Below are 24027 nucleotides of genomic sequence, written 5' to 3' on the forward strand. Positions count from 1 at the left end.
TTATGACGTTCTTGAAAGGAATGAGCGATATGTTTACTGTGGAGTCCTGGGGTCATCCAGCTGAAGTTTTTTGGAGTTTATATTAGAATCCAGGATGAAGGACTGATATTTCTCTCAAAAATGATTTAATTATGATTAATTAAGAATTTTTAAAAATAATCATAAAAATATGGTTATTTCGGAATATGCAATAAAAAAATTAAATTGAAGTATAATTTTAAAGAATACAAAATTATTATTGATCAATTTCATTGATTGATTCAGCAGTAAATTTTTGGTTAAATCTATCTATTTTTCGATTAAGTTTAAGTCGGTAAATACCACAATTTCTTGGTGATTGAAAATGATGCGGAATGCATCAAAACACGTATCACAGTAGATTTTAAGCAATAGTGGTATTTAACAAGTAAAGTATTTACAGTGTATGGTAATTAACAATATTATTTATTAATTATATTTGGTATTATCTTAGTATGAAGTAAGCAGTAAATGTATGCAATGCAGTTCAGCCTTGTACGAGGATGGCAAGGCATACATTAGGGTTAATTGCTTATTTTCATATTGGTAAGACATCTCCCAAGGTGTTAAATAGGGATGTGCAATGTCACCGTGGCTATTTATCTATACATAAAAATTACAATAATGAACTGAAAAAATAAAGAAAGTTAATTTTAAATTCAAAACATAAGCTGGAAAAAATACAAAGGGATAAAAAGTTGAAAAGTTGAAAAGTTGAAAAGTTGAAAAGTTATACTGAAAAATCCAAAAAATAGCATCGAAAATGTAACAGTTACCCGTTACTCACACCTCAACTTTGCGTAATACGCTTTGGCGTCATACAGCGTATTACTAATATGTTAAACTAAACCTTTGTTTGTCTATAACATTAATAATATTAATTTATGATCTAAATTGGGATGATTTACTTCAACCATATTAAAGTCAAATTTTTATCTCTCTAAGAGTTACGCCTGAACCTCTTATGATAGCGTAGATATTAAATTACTTCTTAAGTATTTCCACTTTGAGTGTGCTCATAAGATTATGAAAATAGTCAGCCAATATAACGGCGTTTATAACTTTAATGTTATTTTCAGATTAATAAATATTATTTATTTGTAGGGAAATAAGCCAGTTCCTTATTTTAGTAGTTACTTAAACATTCGTAAAGAGAGAGAGAAAATCAATGAGACTGATGATACAATTGGTAATTCTGATAAATAGTTTGTGTTTACTTTAATTATAAATTTATATCAGTGATTCGTTTTTTTTGAGATATCGCTCACTCCTTTCAAGAACGTCATAAATCAAAAATCGTCAATTTTCGGTTGCGCATGTCTTGGGAATGCCCAGAAAATGTACTATATCCCAGCAAAAGCGGCATATTTTTAACTAAATATTTACCCGCTACAGGGCAGAAAGTGTTGTTTCTGCATTTTGAAGAAGAGGTATTGTTTAATTATTTTTTTTAAATAAACAAGTTATTTTTCAAATAGAGAAAAAACCTTCAGGTTTTACTTAAAAAGATCTGTTGCACAGTATAAAGTTCAATTAGTGGCTTGATATTTAATTTTAATTAATTGTATGATATTTTAAAACTTTAAAACGTTCTCCTGAAAAATCATGTATTTTGATTTATGACGTTCTTGAAAGGAGTGAGCGATATGTGGTATGCATTGTAGAAGTATGTAAAGGTAAAAAAACATATATTTATATATTGTGTGCATATTGTAGGGTGATCGTAAATAACTTGTAAGATCCTTGTTAACTATTTAAAAACCTAGTGTAAACATCAACTTTAAAAAAAATAAATGTAGAAAAATTAATATATAGGATAACTATTTATGCGTTTGATTTAAAATTGCTTTAATATGAATAAAACTTAAGATTTTCTTTTATATTAGACAATAAATAAAAAAAAACTAAAATAAATTTCATTTATTTGTGCAAAAATAAAGCATCAATACTACTTTCAAACAATTTAGACGTTTCTTGAACGAACAAAATAGATAAAGTGCAAAAAATAGAGCAATTCTAAAATCTGACTTTTTGTCGTTGAAAATTTCAATGAGTGAAATGAAATTGTGTTATGTCTGGATTTATATTTATTTTTTACACATGCGATACAGAGCGATGGTTATTTAAAAGAAAGATGACAGTTTTGACTTGACGAAGGTATGATACACAAGGTGTTGGTGACTTTTCGTTTCATTGTCGAATTTTAACAGAATATTTGAATACATAAATAAAATCTTTATAAAATTAATTAAATTTGTTTTCATTACTTTTTTAAGTTATACAATTCAACCTACCGGTTTCAACAATACATTGTCATCGTCAGGGTTTATTTAAAATAAAAAACTTCAAAAACATTAAAATACTCTCACCAAAAACTTCCACACACTCCATAAAAATCCTAAATGTTTTATGGAGTGTGTGGAAGTTTTTGGTGAGAGTATTTTAATGTTTTTAATATTTTTGATTAAAAATAAACCCTGGTGATGACAATGTATTGTTGAAACCTGTAGGTTGAATTGTATTACTAAAAAAGTGGTGAAAACAAAGTTAATTAATTTTATAGAGATATTATAAAATGTGCCACAAATTATCTGCGGAAAACATTAAAGACATAAATAAAACTCATAATAAAAAAAAAACATCGGTGTTGAGATAGCTGAGTGTTAAAATATGTCATATGTCTCAAATTGTTGGGATACAAAAGCTCTGTTAAGTGAAATGATCACGCTACCTCATTTGGCGAAATCGCTCTTGAAGTACTGAAATGACCATTATAAAATTCAGTAAAATACTTGTAATTTTACATACGTATTTGCATTGTTAAGCGAAGGAGTTGTACAAATGAATGTTTTATATTTCAGCACAAACTTTTTAGACAGGGCTGTGAAAACATTGAATAAGGGTTAAAATAGCACATTAATCATGTAAATTGACACGACTATGTAAGTGGAAAGGGTGGCGTTGAGTTATACTAAATTAATAACACGTCGACGTAAAAAATTGACATGCGTCGAACACACGTAGGGTTGAGCTTATTTTAGACTTAAAAAAGTCGTGCATAAAGTGTAGTGAAAGTTTTACTGGCAATATTTCTGATGTGTTGACGTACTAAAACGTATTTTTTCACCAGTTTAAAGAATATAATTGATGTTCACATTGGCGCAAAAAAAGGCAAACATTTTTCAGCACAAGTCACTTTGTGCAGCAATTTTTATATAGTAATTCCTAGTTTAGGGTAATAATAATAATAATAAAACCCTTATCCGCACCCCAATGGTTCATAGGGCACTGCGTCATTTAAACGCAGTGTTATCTTGATCGTTTACACATGAAGGAAAGGTGATCAGCCCTCCGCTTCAGGTACCAGTCCAGGGTAATATTGAATAAATATGACAGTGAAAAAAATCACTATTATTTATTTTACCCCCCTTGGGAATCGAACCCTAGTTTAGGGTAGTTGTAATTTATTTTTTGATTTATATTTTATACATTAATAAGGCGAATGTAGCTGGGAAAAGGAGCAGATGAAGACCGAAAATACTTGGTATGATCAAGTATGTCAAATACTTGAAAGCAGTAAAGTCAAGGGCTGGAATAATCGGTACCTATGTATGAGGAAGTGTATGAATGTAGGAAAAGGCGAAGAATGTTTGCAAAGACAGAGTGGATTGGCGTTATGTTCTCTCTGCCTGCCCTTGCAAGAAAGCGACTCAATAGTTAGTTCGTTAGATACACGAAGAAAAAGTAATTATCCAAGTACTTGAGGTATCAGTACAAGGTAATATTGAATGAATATAATAGTCTAAAATACCTGAACTTACGTATTTAACGATTTTAAAATATGATCTTTACTATTTCCATGCAAATAGTAGTATGGAAATAGTAAATATCATATTTATATAGTGAAACATGGAGTTGGCAAAAGAAGGATGAAACTAGACTGAATGCAGTCGAAATGCGATCTCTCAGAAGAATGTGCGACCAAACGATGTATAACAGATGTTCGAATAGTAAAATAAGGAAGGAATGCAAAGTAGAGAAAAGCATTATCGATAAAATTAAGTTAGGTGTGTTGAGATGGTTTGGACATGTAGAACGAATGAGTGAGGAAAGAACGGTAAAACAAATTTATGGAGCGAATGTAATTGGGAAAAGGAGCAGAGGAAGACCAAGAAAAACATGACACAAACAGGTATGCCAAATACTTGAATGTGGTCAAGTTAGTAGAAGCAATAATCGGCGGGTATGTATGAGGAGATGCGTGAACGTGGGGGAGGCGAAGAATGTTTGCAAAGACATAGTGGTGTGGCGTTCTATTCTCTCTGCCTACCCCTGCGAGGAAGCGGCGCGATGGTTAGTTAGTTAGTTAGTTTATGTTTACTATGAAGTGCCCTATTCACCATTAGGTGCCAATAAGGGTTTAATGTGAAAAAACATTAGAAAAATTTTATTATACTATTATAACCGAAAATGGTTTGGTAAATTTGACCATGGGCATAGTAAAATACTTTTTTTTTAACATTAAATAATATTTTTAAAAAACGTGAATTTTATTTTGCTTATGGTCGAAACAACCAAATCATTACCAGTTGGGTGCACTCTGAGCGCCAGCGTCGTGGAAAGTTTAGAAGGCACTTCAGTCGGAACGGTTGTTTTAATGAGGCATTTCTTCCATGAGAAAAGAGGAACTCAGGGATGAACTTAAAAGCACAGTATACGTTACAAAAAAATTAAAATAAACCTTAAAATGTACATTGTTTTTCAGTTTATTTTTAAGTATTCATCATATTCTAGCAATTGCTACATCGAAGAAAAATCTTCCTAGTATAAAACACAGTGTTGAGAATCCTTTTTAATAACACCTTTGTAATTATGATGAGTATTTGGGGTTTCATTTAAATGGAGTGAAAACATTATATGAATTATTTCGTACGTTTAACAAAATTAATTTTTATTTTATTTTATTTTAGTAACGGCCGTAGGCAATTTGAACAAAACATATTACGTAGTATAAATATACAGTTTACCTATATGGTAAGGATTGTTTATTTATAAGACACATAATTTGGGTTTTTACAAGAAGCAATAAATAAAATATTTGATAATTTTAATCAACAATATTAATTAATTCACAACATTTTGAGTGTGTCCAAAGAGGTTCTCTACTTTAGGAGTTATATAATATTTTTGACATCTCAATAAAGAGAAAGAAAACTATGGAAGTCTGGGCATTTACAAGACTTACGACCTGTTAAAATCTGATGAAGTGATCACTTTACACACGTGCAACATTCACTATTCTATCATTGAATGGTGAATGTTACACGTGTGCAAAGTGTTCATCTAACCAGCTTATGAAAGATTCGTAAGCCCTGCAAAAGCCATGACTTTCATTATCTTCTTCATCTTTGTTGAGATGTCAAAAAAGAAAATATAATTCAACATTTTAACAATTTTTTTTTTCACTCGAAATTTCAATAAATCAAAATATCGTGATAATTACTCACAAACCTACATTAAGGACATTTGAAATAATTAAGTTCATACAGTTTTATAAAGAGATAACAGAAAAAATCATTTTTGGAAAAAAAAATACAACATTTTGAGAGTACCCAAATACTTGTTCACAAATTTGGATAATCTCACCAATAAATGTCTGTAGTGAAGTTCTAGTGATTCAAGAACAATGTTTCAAAATTGGTTCATAAATATAGAACTTCCAAGAATTTGAGTAGTATGGTTGTCAAAAGTGGGTAGACTTGGTGAATGTTACACGCGTGTGTTAAGTGTTCACTTAAACCAGTTATGACGGTCGTCAGCCCCGTGAATGCCAGGACTTCCATATTCTCCTTCATCTTTCAAATGATGTCAAAAAATAATATGAAAATAACTCCTATAAGTGGAGATAATCCAGATTTGTGAACAAGTATTTGGCCACACTTAAAATTTTGTATATAAATTTACTGGTCAAATTATATGCTTAAATAATAAAAATGAAAATAATATTTTCTGGCGTTTCTCATATTTGTGATTGTTATATCATATTCTTCATCATCTTTGATGAGGTGTCAAAAAATGATATAATAAAAAATATACTATATTTTTTACATAGATGCATCATCCAAGGTTTGCAAATGTCTCGATTTTTAGGTGCTTTTTGTCATGAATCGTATTTTCTGCCTCTTTTCTATTCACTGTTGTTACTAGGACTGACTGAATTAGCAAATGGCTTCAGGCCCCTTTGACTTCCTTGAAAAGGCATTTTCCTTGAACGAGCACTAAAATGGATGGTTCCGATGGATTTAAATTAAACTTATTTAGGAAACTGGATATTATAGCAATTTGGAGCGGAATACTAGACCGAACTAAGCTGAGCTTAAGTGGAGAATTAAGCTTAAGTCAGAACATGAATCTTAGTTTCTTCGTGAAGAAAATATTAAATACGTTTCAACGTAAAATGAAAGAAAAGATCAATAATTTTTAATTTTATATTTTATGGACTTCTGATCAATACTGCAATGAAATACAATAAAATATTAAGGGTTTTATATATATGAATGAGAGCATATATTTAAATCAACAATTTAATTAACAACATATTGAGTGTGTCTAAAGGAGTTATTTTTCATAGTTAAAAAAAATAGCTTCTGCTCTTTTGAAATAATGTAGGTAGCTTAAATTGAATTAGAAATTGTTGTAACAATAATATAAAGGTATTGTTTAAAAAATATTCTTGTAACTTCTAGAATTGAAACGTTTGGTTTTCATACTTCGAGAGACTACAAATATTTATGGTTTTACACAAAAATTCTGAGAATCAAAGTATCAAGATCAAAAAATTCTGAATTGAATGAACTTATTACAGTTATTTCTAGGAATAATTATAGGCGAAAATGTATTTTTAAGTGTATATTTAAAAAAAATGGACCAAATGTTTGAACAAGATGATTATGTTAATAAATTATAAAAATGATCTACAAAATCATTCAAACGAACCTTTAAAAAACGGACTTTAAAGCCCTTTATCAAATAATGCAAAAGGTACGTATATATTTGTAATTTTTCAACGTCAAAGAAAATAAATCAAATAAAAAGCTACTTAATGTCTTACGCTATCTTTCTTATATTCATAGTTAGGAGATATTTAGAATTCACAAAATGCGTTATTGTCTTGCAGACAATATTATCTACTCAAATATTTGAAGATAACTCTTAAATACGTAAATTTTTGTAAAGATAAATCTTTTGAGATGCCTTTTTTGCCAACTACAGTATCTATCAACAGTTACACAGCCAATGAAGGTATCTCGCGTTCGCAAGTTCACAGCTAGTTCAAAAACGTAATATTATTTTTCATGCATTAGTAAAAACGTATCGTTCAAATTCAAGTTATAAAAAAATCATGCAGGTTTTGTTTTGATTCTTTTTATTAATTGGATTCAGCTGCATTCTCAGTAAATGAAGATAGGCGAGACGCATTGTTGCCCACTTTGCTGTGTAAGTTGTTTGAAAGAATGTCAAACGGTGTTTCGCAAAAAAAAATGTTTTCACTTTCATGACAAAAAAGTAAATTTAAGTTTATCAATAATTACAATTCACAAGAAAAATCAATGATTTTTTTTTTTTACAAATATTTTTAAAGGAATAACCTTTTAATATTTGAGAGGTTTGTTTTTGGGTAGGATAGTGAGATTAGGGAAGGTAAATGTGAAAAATACATCACAAGTACCCAAACCAACTGAAAATAAACATATTTTGAATTCACTTTGCAATTGGCGGGGATCGAACCCGCGATGGCAGTTTCGGAATCAAGCATCTACCTAACTATGCCACAGCACCTGTCTTTATACATTCATATTTGATTATTTTTTAATGATATTTTATGTAAATTATTGATTCTTATTGATGTTTCTTTTTTTATTGTAAAAGTAATAGTACTTATTATAATACATTAATATACAAAATGTGTTATTGAAATAGGAATATAGATGTCTGAATGTTATTGACTTGTCATTGTCTAGTTTACACTGTGCATCATTTGCCTTGAACGCATGATAATAGAGTTAAAACCCAAATGTTTATTTTACAATTCATAACGTCTTCATTTCATCTTCGTCTCCGTCGAGATGTCAAAATTTTTCGATTACTACATCCTGTGAAATTAATATCGGTATAAGTTTGGGATTATTTTTATTTTTACTAAAAAAATATATAATTAAATTAATTTTTGTATATCAAATATGCGCAACACAGTTTTAAAAACATTCACCTTTCTATGGCTAAACGATCGCTGAATGAAATGAGAAAGTAGCAGAACACTCAATGGAAGAGATATGATGAATGCATTAAAATCATAGCTATCTTGTATGAATGCAATTGACTTTTTAGTGAGGTGGCTTTATTTCACCAAGAAGAATAACTCGTTTAGCCGGTAGAGGCATGCTTGAATGTCAGAGGAAGATAACGGAATTGATTCATAAACTTAAAACATTCGTCGAGTTCTGTCGCTTAAACGTCGTAAAAAAATTGCCAACGTCGATTTTTACCCCGCCATTGTTACATTTGTAAACAGTTTGATAGAAGATTCAGAAGAGCAGTGTGGAAGAACGAAATGAGTAGCAGTGAGAGAGAGAAGAAACGATTCAGTGATGATTTGGTACGTCAGAAACACAAGCCAAGTGATAAAAAAGTATTTTTTCAATAACAAAGTGATAAAAAATACATCAGGTAAGTGTGCTATGCTTAATTATTTTTTAAAAAAGTGCTAATTGTACCCATCAGTTATTAAAAAAAAAATAATACTTTATTTATTATGAATATGAAAGTCTAGGCATTTACGGGGCTTACGACCATCATAGAATGGTTTAAGTGATCACAATACATAAATAACTCCTATAATCGAAGATAATCCAGATTTGTGAGTTAGTATTTAGACCCACTCAAAATTTTATGAATGAATATAATATTACTTACGGTATTCACTTATGTCTGCCTCCGTAGTGTAATGTCAGCACGCTCGGCTACCGTTCTGGAGGTCCCGGGTTCGATTCCCAAGGAGGGTAAAATAAATATAAGTGATTTTTTCACTGTCGTATTTATTCAATATTACCCTGGACTGGTACCTGAAGCGGAGGACTGATCACCTTTCCTTCATGTGTAAACGATCAAGACAACACTGCGTTTAATGACGCAGTGCCCTATGCACCATTGGGGTGCGCATAAGGGTTTTATTTTGTTATTATTATATTCACTTATGTGTATGTCATAAATCCGGTCACGTTTTTTAAATGAACGAATTAAAAAATCCGTCTTTTTGTATTTAATTTATATTTACCACGAAGTGACTGCCGAATTAATAAATGAGATGTAATATTTTAGTGGGAATACGTGATAAAACGCACGGAAAATTTTGTATCTAGGATACGCTTTCATAAATGAATTACATTAAATAATAAGTTATTATTTAAACATATCATAAGTTAATGAACACGTAATCCAACCCGTGTTTGAAGTTGTAAGCACGTTTTCCCTAGATTATATTGTAACTATTATGTGTTTTGATACTATTAATATGCAGGACTTATTATAACACAGAAGTAAAGCGAATATACAATAAATAACATGTATGTTTAACTATTTTTTAACATCTCAACATAGATGAAGAAGAATATGGAAGTCTTGACACTTACAGGGTTTACGACCGTCATAGGCTGGTTTAAGTGATTACTTTACACGCGTGTAACATTCATCAATTCAACCCATGATTGAAAACCACACTACGAAGTTCCAAAAAAAATATGTAAAACATTTTTTAAAATTATATAAAAGACAACAATTGAAGGTGATTTAAATTAGTACACACTCAAAATGTTGTAAATAAATAGCAACTGTTTAGTTTATTTCCACACGTATTCGTGATTTCACCATAACCAACATCATCAGACTGACCTGAAACCCGCTCACTGGTCAAAGACAATAAATATGGAAAAAAATTATTACTCTCATTTTATTATAAAAATATGAATTATTATAAACACAAACATAATAGCATAATTGGTTAAATTATAAGCTAAGTAAGGAAATTTTCTGGCGTTTCTCATGTATGTGATTATAATCCAGGATTCGGACCTCACATACTAATAAAAGAGTTTCGGCTCAATTTCAGCTTCTTTCCATCTCGCCAATAGAATTCTCTTGAGAAGTTCTAATGATTCATGAACAACGTTTTGGAATTGGTTCATTTATGTATATAGAACATCCAATCATTTTTATTATTTCAGCTTATAATTTGACTAGATAATTTGTTTAATGAATAAAATATCACAATACTGTTTGGATGTATATCTTTCTAAAATATTAACTGTAAAATTGTAAACTAAATACGGGTTTGCCAGATGTCTGTCATTTAAGATAGTCGGCCCGAAGAAATAATAACCCAATTTCTTAACGTAATTATAACGCAGAGTGATTTTTCATCTCGGCCCAGTATTCATAATTCATTCTTCATAGATTCTTTAAAAATACCTCTTCATATTTTCAAATATTATTTCTGAAGTAGAATTCTACATTTTTTCACGTAAATAAATAGCATTGGTGCTCAAATTTCCTTTCCCTAATGAAGTCGAATAGGTCGTGGGTAAAATAGTAAACTTCTCAAAAGGGTTAAGGTAAATTTTAAAGGATTTTTATAATTAATGTACTGCATTATTTAACATAAAGGAATATATTTGTTTATTTTAGTAAATTACAATAGTTACCGAAAAAAATCAAGGAAATAATTAAAATAAATAAAATTTTAGCACATTTTTTAACATCTCAACAAAGATGATGAAGATTATGGAAGTCTGGGCATTCACAGGGCTTGCGACCATCATAGGCTTTGTTAAGTGTAGTTATTACTTCACATTTGTGTTACATTTATAAATTCTATTTATAGGCTATGACGGTCGTCAGCCCCGTAAATGCCCAGACTTCTGCCCAGACTTTTGTAGTTATGAATCATTAGGTCACTTCAGTTCAGAGAAATATCTGTCAAAAAGATAAGTTTTTGCATTTTTGTCATTCTTTTTCACTGGGCAATTCAGTTCAGAGAAATACCTGTCAAAAAGATAATTTTTTGCATTTTTGTCATTCTTTTGCATTGGGCAATTATAAACTAATACGAAGTTGAAATTTGAGTTGATTATGTCATATCGTGTTCTGGCAAATATTTTACGTAATATTTAACAAATTGCCATCATGGGAATACTAAAAATCCACCCTAGTTTCCAAAATCCTGAATCGCGCAGTTTAAAACTTTGGTAATTATAAATTTGATCCCTTCCCCGCCCTTTTAATATTAAACCACAAATTAGGCGCCATTCCGGATATTACTCAACAAATTTATATAAATATGGAAAAAAGCTTCCCAAGAAATATTTACTATGTATCATGTAAATTAGGCATTTTATTCGCCTCCGTAGGGTTTTGGTGGGGACTGACCGGAGCATTTCCTCGTAACGTAACGTCGTAACATCGATCGCGGCGAGCATCAGCGAGCACCCTAAACTACGGATGGAGGGCTCGGCTCGCTGTTCTGACTAAACGAATGCTCGCATCGTAACGTGTTACGTTACTTTTTGTATTTATTTTAAATCAAACACAGATTTTTTGAGTCTACTAAGTTGTATTTTATTAACAAAAAACACATAAAAAATTATATTGTGACAATTGTTTCGCCTTGTTAGGGCATTATCAAACGAATGTGAAGATCAAATGGACTACGGTCCTTATGTAGCTATACAATACCTTATGTGTTACGTTACGACGGAATGGCTCCGGTCAGTCTCCATCATAATGGTCAGCACACTTGGCTACCGTTCTTTCCTTCATGAGTTAACGATCAAGATAACACTGCTTTTATATTATGCAGTGCCCTATGCATCATTGGGGTGCGGATAAGAGTTTGAAAAAGAAGTAGAAGATTTTGTAAATATTCCGTTGAAAATTTAAAAAAAATGGTACTTTTATTATATTTTTGACATCTCAACATTGTTGAGGAAGAATATAAAAGTCCGGGTATCAACAGAGATTACGATCTGTCTATGGCTGATTAAGTGAATATTTCACATAAGTGTAATATTCACGCCTATATATTAATTTTATCGAAAATGTTTATCTTAGCTTTGCATTCTTTTGTTATATAAATCACCACTCGAAATTCACTTATATTTCATTTTCACATATGATAATGATTTAAAAATTATTAAATAAAACAAAGTATTCATTTCTATGGTCAATCAAGCAAATAACTATTGATACCTAAATTTTATAACGGGGACTGAAACAACCTAGCGCCCAAAGTAATTTTAAATGCTGGTAGGATTGAACAAAAAATATGTACAGTAAATTTGAAGAAATAATTTTACTTCAGAATTATACTAAAATGGTAATGTTTAAATTAAATACAGGTGGAAAAATTCCCGTGAGACCGAATTTTAATTAAAATATACAAGAAATCTATGGTTCATTTTATCTTGAAATAAAAGATGTTTGGGTTTAACGACTAAGAATTTTCCATATTGTTACAATATAACAAAAAGCTTTTTTACCAAACAAATTCATCAAATTGAATTTTTTGATGGATAATAAAGGTGTCTCAACTAAAAACTATTAATTTTTTTTTAGGCATCTTGAAAACATGATCACTATAGGGCTTAAAACCTAGCATTTCGCTGGGTTAAATATTTCTCTCGATTTATCATCCGTAGGCTCGAAAATACCATGTCCTATAATAATAATAATAAATCCCTTACCGCACCTCAATGGTGCATAGGGCACTGCTTCATATAAACGCAGTGTTATCTCGATCGATTACACATGAAGGAAAGGTGATCAGCCCTCCACTTCAGGTACCAGTCGAGTGTAATATTGAATAAATATTACAGTGAAAAAAAACATATATTTATTAAACCCCCCTGGGAATCGAACCCGGGACCTCCAGAACGGTAGCCGAGCATGCTGACCATTACACTACGGAGGCGGACAAATGTCATATAAAATAAATATGAATTAAAAATGGAAATTTATCGTATTAGATTAGTTTTAAATCAAGTAACCTTAATTCTTTATACTTTATAAGAGCCATGATTAAAATGTATCGTTATATTTTTTTAATAAGTTTTGAATAGTGACCTAGGAATAAAAGGTTTAGTGAAACAATATTAATATTTCATATAATTAAATTAAAAGTAGTCTATTCTTCCATTAATCGATTTGCCAGACACTTTATGTTAATTAATATCTATTATTTCTTATTTAATTTTAACCTGAAAAAGATGCCATTTGCATCGAAATACGCAAAATAGATTAAAAATAATAGTTTTATTTACCAAGTAAAATTGAAATAGAAATGAGTTTACTTTTGTACGATCGATAGGATTTCAACAAAAAAAATACGTTCAACCTACATAAATTTTGTTAAACTGATAATACCTAGTATTGGTGAAAAAACGTAAATATTTTATTTATACCAATCAATTTTAAGAATTGTTTTTTTTTTTTAAATAAACACGATTTGTATTTTAAAATATTTCAAAATTCGCTTTCATGTCGAAGAATCGTAAGACTGTTTGAATCTTAAGAAGCGTGACCATTATTTGCTCTCATTTTCCATAAATTTCCTTAGAATGATATTCTCTTTGTGCATTCTGACGTTTCTCTCTCTATGGTAAGATATTTATAAGTGATATTGAAGTCGATGAAATAATTTTAAGGTACAATATTAGTAGTAAAAATATATCAATTTATAAACAAGCTTTCATCGAGTGTTCAATGGGATTGCCTTAAATAAAATCATTGTAAGATACTTTTCAATTCAAAACTGAATATTGGCATTAATTTTCATATCGCTCACTCCTTTCAACAACATGAAATATCAAAAAAACTATGGTTAGCTGCTGTATTATAGTGATTGAAGTTTATTGCTAGCTGGACCATCTACATATGTATATTAAAATGAATGTGTGTTTATTTTTATGTATGTTTATATTTGTTTATGTTTAAACTCTATATTAATTATTAAATTAACCGGTCAAATTATAAGTTAAAATAATAAAAATGAAAATGAATTTTTCTTTCGTTTCTCACTCGCTCACTCCTTTCAACAAAATTTCATAAAAAACTTGATTTTTCAGGAGTTCGTTTTTAAAGTAAAAAATATAATAAAATGTGTTAAAAATAAATTTGAAACCACTTATTTTACATTTTACTGAGCAACAGATCTTTTAAGGTAAAACCTGAATGTTTGTTCTCCATTTGAAAAATCTTTATTATATTTAAAAAATATTAAACAAAACCTCTTCTCCAAAATACAAAAACAACACTTTCTGCCCTGTGGTGGGTAAATATTGAGTTAAAAATATGCCGCTTTTGCTAGGATATAGTACATTTTTTGGGAATTCCGTAAACATGCACAGCTGAAAATTGTCGATTTTTTATAAATGACGTTGTCGAAAGGAGTGAGCGATATGTGGAAACTATCCCAATACACCGTTATGGATTTTATAGATAATGCATATCTCAGCCTTGCATTCATTCATCATTTCACCTTTCAAACATCTTACAAGATGCCTCCAGTGAATTCGAACACAAAGCGTCATGACATTTATGATATACATACGTATGAATTTATTGTATGGTAGAATTAAAAACGAAGATATTTGAAAGGAATGTAAGGATGAACCAGTGATATTAAAAAGGTTTAGAACATTTCTCAAGGATGGTATAGACATGTGGAGTGAATGGATAGTGAGACAATGACTAAGAAGAGAATTAACTAAGAAGAGAACATTGTTTGACAAATGTGAGCGGGAACAGAACGAGGACGGCTGAAAAAGACTTGGCATGATCAAATCAATCAGAACCTAAAATTGTAGGGTATGACTAGATGTTTGAATATGAAGGAAGCTAGAAGTGTATGCCAGGACAGAAGAGTCTGGCGTCCCAACCTCTCTGCCTACAAAACAACAGCATTATGGTATTTGGTAGAAGTAGTAGTAGTATGAGTTTCAAAAAAAATAATTGTGTGGTTGTCAATCATGATTAAAATGGTGAATGTTATACTTGCGTAAAGTGATCAGGTTGTATGACAGTTCATAAGATCTGTAAATACCCAAACTTTCATATTCTTCTTAATTTATGTTGAGATGTTAAAATGTAAAGGTTTATAAAGTGTTTTATCGAACTCGTTAATATCTACAGCAACATGAAACTCTCCAAATTTGACCCAATGTGCTCATTTGGTCCAAATAAGTATTGCGTACGTGAACTAAATGTCTAATTGAATATTGGTAAAACCACAAAACTGTTGTGAGTATAAACTGAATCGTGTTTAATTCAGTGTTGAATATTTGTGGCATACGAGCAACTTTTTGTTAAGTACTCGGAAAATATGTGAACAAAGTTTAAATGAGGAGAAATGCAGTAAAAGTAATCTTGATTTCACTATTTTTTGCTAGAATGATTAAAGAAAACACTTCGTTTTTTACCACTTGAGTTTTATTATAGACTACATGTTTCAGAAGTTAAACTTCCATCATTCAGGTCTGTATAATAACTGTATAATAGTTTTTATACAGACCTGAATGATGGAAGTTTAACTTCTGAAACATGTAGTCTATAATAAAACTCAAGTGGTAAAAAACGAAGTGTTTTCTTTAATCATTGTAACATGTCTTACCACAAAGTTAATGCCGAAACAATAAATAAAATATTTTTTGCTAGGCTTACAAAGGACCGCTTCTTTTGAAGATATGTTATAATGAAACGGCTTCAAATGGACAAAATGTCAGGATATTAATCCTATCTGCTTCGTGCAAACGTTCCTGAATTTTAGTTGGCTCAAGTATTTTTATATGACATAATTTTAAGCTTTATATTCATCTTCTTTTTGGTGTAGGCCTTGTGGCCTGTTTTTAAAGGGATTAGCCTCCTGTGATGTCGTCTCCCAGCTGTCAATCTATCTCTTTGGTGGATTATCCAAGATTTGTCAACCTTAACTCTAAGATTCATAAATTGTACCCCGTTGAAGTCATTTAATTAATATGTATAAATTTATTTGCAAACAGACTAGATTTTTAATGTATCCTTTAAATTCATTACCATTTAAATTTGAAATAAAATACAATAATACAATTATGTCGCCTGCTTTCAAAATCCGCCAGATCCATGTATGTCGATTTTACAAAAAACGCTCAATTCTCCGGGTAAAATTTATGTTTCAAAGATTTGTCTACTTGAATAAAATAGTATGAAACAGTGAATTTTCCGATTTTTTTCAAACAAACTTAGTAATTTTTTATGCCTTTATATTTTCTTATAGCATATTTATGTACGCTAAAATTTCTTATAATGATTAAAGAAAACACTTGTTTTTTACCACTTGAGTTTTATTATAGACTACATGTTTCAGAAGTTAAACTTCCATCATTCAGGTCTGTAAAATAAAACATGTTGTCTATAATAAAACTCAAGTAGTAAAAAACAAGTGTTTTCTTTAATCATTGTCACATGTCTTACCACAAAGTTAATGCCGAAACAATAAATAAAATTTCTCATGATTTTATTTGCAAAAATAGTCCTTTTTATTAGGTGCGTACAAAATCAACTATATTTTACTCAAATATTGACCAATTTTTTGTTTTTCTTTCTGGTATTGGTGGAAAAAAAGCCTTTTGTTATAAACACTCTCAAATATATTAAAAAATATATGCAATTTGAGAGAAAAAAAATATATATTAACAAGATTGCTTTAAGGTCTTGTATAATTAGCTCGTCCCCGAAGTTTGCACTATTGATGCATATTCTTCGATTTATGTATATGAATTCTAATTTTATCGTCACTTTTAGTGTCACAAACATTTTCGCCCTATTTTTTACAACTGTTTTTTCGTTTCATTTTCAACCCCACAATCGACGAAGTTAACATTTTAATGGTGAAAACAATTGGTTTTTACCTAAAAATAATGATGTATTTTATTAAAAATAAGTTTAATTAGCTATGACCATAAAAATCACTAGAAACACATTTTTTTTAATTAGGTATTTTTTAAACGTCATCCATATTTTCTTAGATCTATGGATGGTAATAAAATTATCGTCAGAACCGAATCGTGTTATTCGTTATATCGTTATTTTATATCCCTTCGAGAAGGGTGGTTCACAAATTAATGCCGCTTTAATCAACTTACTTGAGCGAAACGGCGGCCATTGGCTGTTAAATAAGTGGCAATCTATGTTCCAGAAAGCTATGAATAAGAATCTCTTAAATGTATTATTGGTAAAATTTCTTAGTCTGCGGCTGTATTTATTTTCTTAATTATTTTATTGCGTTGGAGAACTGGTTCATTGATGACTTGTTATTCAGAAAAAAACTGTCAATTGTATTGATAGCCTTCTTTTAAGAGTAGTATAGTCTCAGAAGTCAATCAGTATTAGTGTAATTGTATATTTATTTTACTTGCGCATTTACCATGTCTAACAATGTTCTCCAATTCACTAAATAAATCGCTTTATTTATTAATTTTTCAATTTTAAATAAATGAAAAATTAATAATCGTTCATTTATTAATTTTTCTGGCATTCACTTTGTGGTAAGACATGATTTTTATTTTGAATATTTGGATATGACATGATTAAATTGGAAATATAGCACTTATTACATTACCACTTGTGAGTTTAATGAATTTTAAAATTGAATTTTAATTTGAAGTTACAAAAACTTCCATCTACACAAAAAAAAACTTTGTTTCAAATAATATAGATGTATTCAATACATTATATATTCCAATTATTTATTGAATATGTAAACACACATATATATATATATATATATATATATATATATATATATATATATATATATATATATATATATATATATATATATAAATATATATATATATATATATATATATATATATATATAAATATATATATATATATATATATATATATATATATAAATATATATATATATATATATATATATATATATATATATATATATATATATATATATATATATATATATATATATATATATATATATATATATATATATATATATATATATATATATATATATATATTTATATTTATATATATATATATATATATATATATATATATATATACACATATATATATATATATATATATATATATATATATATATATATATATATATATACATATATATATAAATATATATTTGTATATATATATATATATATATATATATATATATATATATATATATATATATATATATATATATATTGAATATGAGTTTATATTCAAACCCGTAGATGAGAGCATATGTAGCTTCTGAAACTAGTCACACTAGAAGTAATAAAGAGGCAAAAACTCAAGAGGTATAAAAACAAGTGTTTTATTTATAATTAAATTTATTTAAATATGAGAGATAGCACTCTTGCAGTCGTAGGCTTAGAAATTTGAGCTAAAGTAATGGTAATTTTCATTTCTATTATTCAAATTTATGTATTTTGTACCAGCAATATTTACCCATGATACATTTATTTTACACATTATATTTTGGGTGAAAGTTGTAGGTTTTTGTACATGTTTTTTTTTGTACAAATACTCGAAGTTTTAAAAACAAAACTATGAATTTTAATAATATCATCAATGTTAGTATGCATATCCTTAATTTACATACAAATTAAAATCTTAGATTAGAAGTCGAAACAATCGACGGGTATGTATGAGGAGATGCATGAACGTGGAAGTGGCGAAGAATGTTTGCAAGGACAGAGTGGTGTGGCGTTCTATTCTCTCTGCCTACCCCTGCGGGGAAGCGGCGTGATGGTTAGTTAGTTAGTTTTTTTTTTAATCTTAATATTAGTTTTATAAAATCCTAATATTCTCAAGATATGAACCGATTGCTTTGAAATTTTGACATTATCGTTCATTACCATACCTTACGTGTTTTTAAATAAATTTGTTTTTACGCGTGATACGTAGACGAACCGTTTTTAACTACACTTGTAATGCAATCTGTTTAACGTAACAGCAACATATGGAGCACTTAACATTGCTCATAGAATCATTTGTTTTTATCTCAATGGGTATAAAAATACATAGTATAAAACTAGTGTTTTAACTAGTATAAAATAAATTTGTTCCAAAAACGCATTAAAAACAGCGATTGAATCAGTATAAATCTGAATATGTTTTTTCTACGTAGGTATGATATCCCTTTTTTATTTAAGTTTTACTTGGTAAATACTACTTACTATTTCTTATCACTATACTTAGTAAATACAATGGAAATAGTGGTATTTACAACGTAAAACATAAATTAAAAAGAGATAGGTATTACCACAAGTGACTGCCAAATCAATTAATGAAATCATTTATTTCTATTGATAAAACGTTCACCGTTTTTTTGCGAAGACACTATTTTCTTTAAAAAATAAACACCTACATATTTGTCCTTTCTTCAGGATACTTAAGAAACTTTGTTATTTTCCTAGCTCCGCGCGTTGATTTATTGTCTCTAGAGAAGGCCGAAGGGTTCCTATCCTAATTCTATGATAAATCCAGCCTTCAGAGAGTAAAGACTTGAAAATCCGGGGTAAAAATAGTCCCTAGATCCAGTTTAATGACGTGATTTTACTTTCAAGAAAGTTCTGATTCCATATAAAACATTCACATTCAAATTCTAAATTATAAGGACTAAGACGGAGAAGAATGCCATTTTAAATGTTTCTCAAAATTTCATGTTTGTTTTTCGCTTGTTTTCAGAATTGTCTGCCGACTTTTAAGACATCGTGATGCTTTCTTCGGCAAAATGGATCCTGCTGGCTCTAGCAGCTTCCATGTTCACGTTGCAGAGTCGTGGAGAGGGTGGAATCAGGCTTCCGGATCAGCCTCCGTCCCACCCTTCTGGTCCCAGCGCACCGGAAGTGGAAGGAAGAAATGGGGTAAGAAATATTTTTTGTGGCTCTAAATGTAATTGTGCTTATGAAAGAGCATTCCATGTCATCGAGCCGCAACAGCCACGGCACGCTCGTTAAATTAATTGCGAGCTCCAAGGTCACCGATCTCATTGCAGTTATTGTATTTTTATATGGGGTAAGGAGTGCGTGGAAGTTTTTGGTATCGTAAGGGAAAGGTTATTAATTATAACCTTACTATGAGTATTTCAATGTTTTAGAATTAGTATATAAACCCTGAGGATGACAAGGTTCTTGTCAAAACCAATTGGAAAAAGTGAACCAATGAAAAGTGGTTAAAACAAAGTCGTTTTATTTTATAAAGTTTATAAAATATGCCACAAAGTATCTGCGAAAAACCTTCAAAAAATGTTGTAGCTGTTGTTAGATGGTATATATTAGAAATTAAATATACACAGAAAACGTAGAATTATTAATTTACTAAGATATTTGAACAACGATGTAGGTATGTGAAATGAATTCAAAGAGATATTTATCAGTTTTCCTCATTTACGATGAATAATTGTAACAATTTTAAATTTTTCAAAAGCTATCGAATAGTTTTAACGTTTTTTAGATTGTAAGTTTTCATTTCATTCAATATTTGTAGTACGAACTAGTTTACAAATATGACTAATGAAGACTTTTTTTACTCAAGTTATCACCACATAAAAATATATGTATAATAGTGTATATCGCTCACTCGTTTCAAGAACATCACGATTCAAAAAAATAGATTTTTCAGGTAAACGTTTTTAAACTTTAAAAATATAATGCAATGTATTAAAAATAAATATCAAGCCACTTATTGAACATTTACTGTGCAACAGATCTTTTTAGGTAAAACTTGAAGCTTTCTTTTTCCATTTGAAAAATACTTAGTATATTTAAAAAAAAATTAAACAATACCTTTTCTTCAAAATGCAAAAACAACACTTTCTGCCCTGTAGCGGGTAAATATTGAGTTAAAAATATGCCTCTTATGCTGGGATATAGTACATTTTCTGGACATTCCGAAAACATGCTCAACTGAAAATTGTCGATTTTTGATTTATGACGTTCTTGAAAGGAGTGAGCGATATGTGTCAAAATTCAAAGTTATCCGTGAATAACTTGAAGAGATGTCAGATTTTAAACAGACGAAGATTTAATTTTTCATTTTCACAGATTCAAACATTGTAATATTCTTTTATTGAAAGTCTCGCTGCCCGGAGGATCCCAAGTACATTTTTAATACCCCTGTATTGACATTTCTTTCATACTTTTTGTTCGGATATGGCAATATTACACAAAATATTTTATTGTGGGGAGGGGGTGAGGATTCCAACCGCTATCTAAAGGGGATGAAAGAGTAGGAAAAATCCGCGTGTAATAAAATATTAAAAAACTCAAAAATTCCTACCAAAAAACCGAGTTTTTAAATATTCTTAACCCTTGAGTTCTAAAAGTTTATTTTTTATAACCCAGCTAAATTAATATTTGTTCTTTGTTTAATACGAAATTCATGGTCGTAAAATTTAAGAGCAGAATCGAATAAAAATTTAAGAACTTTCTTGCGTTAGCGAAAAGAGGAAGGAGATATTAAAAATTAATGATCTTTTTAATGTAAGGCTAAAAACGAAAAATTCATAAGAAGATCTTTTGTCTAGAAATAAATTAGTCATTTTCGAAAAAAAAGAAAAAAATATTGATTATGTTTTTGTACAAACATATATTGCTCACTCCTTTCAAGAACGTCATAAATCAAAAAACTTGATTTTTCACGAGATCGTTTTTAATGTAAATATAAAACAATGTATTAAATAAATATAAAACAATGTATTAAAAATAAATATCAAGCCACTTATTGAACTTTTAACTGTTTAACAGATCTTTTTAGGTAAAACCTGAAGGTTTTGAACACTTTTTGCCCTGTAGCGGGTAAATATTAAGTTAAAAATATGCCTCTTTTGCTGAGATATAGTACATTTTTTTGGGCATTCCGAAAACATGCACTACTGATTTTTGATTTATGACGTTCTTGAAAGGAGTGAGCAATATATAATATTTATAAGTATAGTGTAATGACAAAGTTGCTGTGGGAAGTAAAATTGACTTCAAATGGCAACCGACCGAATAAATTTATAGTAAGTTTTATCTATATATGAATCTTTTAGTATGCCATAAATATTATAACGCTTTGTTTTACTAACAAATATTTCTGGATTTGTTAAACGTTCTTCATTTTTCCATTGCAATTTTCATTCCAAAATGAAAATTAATTACAGAACTTTTAATTAAAACTAATGGCTTTGAATCATCCCTTTATTTGCGTACAAAGGGAAAAGAGACTAATGAAACTGCAGATTTTCTTTTGTTAAAAGTAACAACATGTGTCTACTCTCACGCTGTTTTCTATAATATACTGTTTTCAATATCGTTGAAAAGGTTCCTTTTTTATTTAACTATTTTAATCACTTTTACTTGAATATAATAAAAGAATAAAATATGTTTAGGAATTAAGGAAAAAAATTGTAAAAATATCAAACAAGTTATAAATAAAAAGTTATGTCAAACAAGGTATGTTAAACAAAGGAAAATTATGGATGGTTGATCAAAATCAAAAATTTTCAGCCGGATAAATAAAGCAAGAATATTATTCGATAAAAAAATCTAGAATTATTGAATTTTATTGCTTATGAGGGTTGAAAATAACCTTATTTAAATGTCTAGTCTAGAGCAAACTATTGTATGGAAGAGAATCGTGAACTATAAAGCTGGTCCAAGGTATAAGCAGGACTTGGGAGTCTAGATGCTTACTAAATAAAGTACAACAGCAAGCCATGTAGAAAGGCCATAATAAAGGACACCCAATTCTGCCTTTTACAATCGCCGAAGACACAAACTACAAAAGACGACCCTGCTTAACTTACATGGACCAAAGTATCTCTGACATGCGTTGTAGCGAGTACGCCGGGATGAAGAGACGAGCGGAAAAAGAAACAAACCAATCGTCACAAAGATTGTGACCCACGAAGAAGAATTAAATAATTAATTATTAATTAATTATTAATTAATTATTGTAAGAAGAATTAAACTTATGTATTCATCAGTATATTATTATGAGTTACACTTGGATGGCTTAACTCTGGCCAATGTCTGTACACGACGGATTCTTCAGTTCATTAGATACGTTGCGCGTAGTATTGAGAATAGCCTGAAACGATTGGTTGTGATTGGTAGCCTGGAGGGGAAGAGAGGACGAGGAAGATTCCCGAACGATGATGGACCGATCAAGTTAAGACAATAGCGGGCATCTCGGTAGTTGGAACGCTACAAGGGATAACTAGAGAACAGTCATTGCTTCCGCAAGGGTCACAACCCTCAGTAATGTGAGGTAAGACTGACAAAAAGAAAAATCTAACAGGAACGTTTAAATTATAAATTAAACGATATCAATATATTTTTAAGGACGGAACAGGTGTAAAATATGTAAGAATGTAGCGTAAAAATTCTTTTAAAATTGTGAATAACTTTTTTTTATATTTCAGGAACGACAGGGTCGTAATCTTTTGGACTGGATTGGTCTCGGAACAGGACCAGACACAGATCCTTACCTATCAAGGACTAACCAAGCCTGTTTGTCAGGAGACTTGGCTGAATGCTTCAAGTCACAGGCATTGAGTTCGTTCAGCGAATTTTTCTCCAAGGAAGCTTACACGTACGTATCGCAATTGCATGTTTACTTTTCATATTATATTAAAAATGTATTTTCACGAAATTTATAACGTCCTTCTAGAATCTGGAATGAATTAACTCTCCACCTTAAAGACGGGCATCAACTTCTTGTCAGTCTTCAAATCAATACTCAAAAGTAGATTCCTAAACAATAGTTTGAGTGTGTCAAAATCTTTGTTAACGTACCTAGGTTTTGTTCACTTACAATTTTTTCGATATTTATATTTTAACATATTTGAAAAAGAATAAGGAGATCTTGGTATTTACAGGGCTAATCTATTGATTAATCCTACAC

At 29.7% G+C, this 24027-nt stretch overlaps 1 protein-coding gene across 1 annotated transcript in view; it reads left to right on the forward strand.

Moving 5' to 3' along the window:
- Window positions 1-8526: 8526 nt before the first annotated feature.
- The window catches only part of Osi2 (DUF1676 domain-containing protein Osi2), a 31302-nt gene continuing 15801 nt past the window's right edge, over window positions 8527-24027 (forward strand). Inside the window, exons 1-3 of the mRNA XM_088258705.1 lie at window positions 8527-8745; window positions 19825-20003; window positions 23546-23715. Of these exons, the coding sequence (XP_088114831.1) occupies window positions 19854-20003; window positions 23546-23715 (320 nt within the window). The 5' untranslated portion in view covers window positions 8527-8745; window positions 19825-19853. The remainder of the gene's footprint in view (window positions 8746-19824; window positions 20004-23545; window positions 23716-24027) is intronic.

Source organism: Brachycentrus maculatus, unplaced genomic scaffold (genome assembly GCF_059751285.1).
Source record: "Brachycentrus maculatus isolate JH-2025_06_01 unplaced genomic scaffold, ASM5975128v1 h1tg000102l, whole genome shotgun sequence".
NCBI lineage: Eukaryota > Metazoa > Arthropoda > Insecta > Trichoptera > Brachycentridae > Brachycentrus > Brachycentrus maculatus.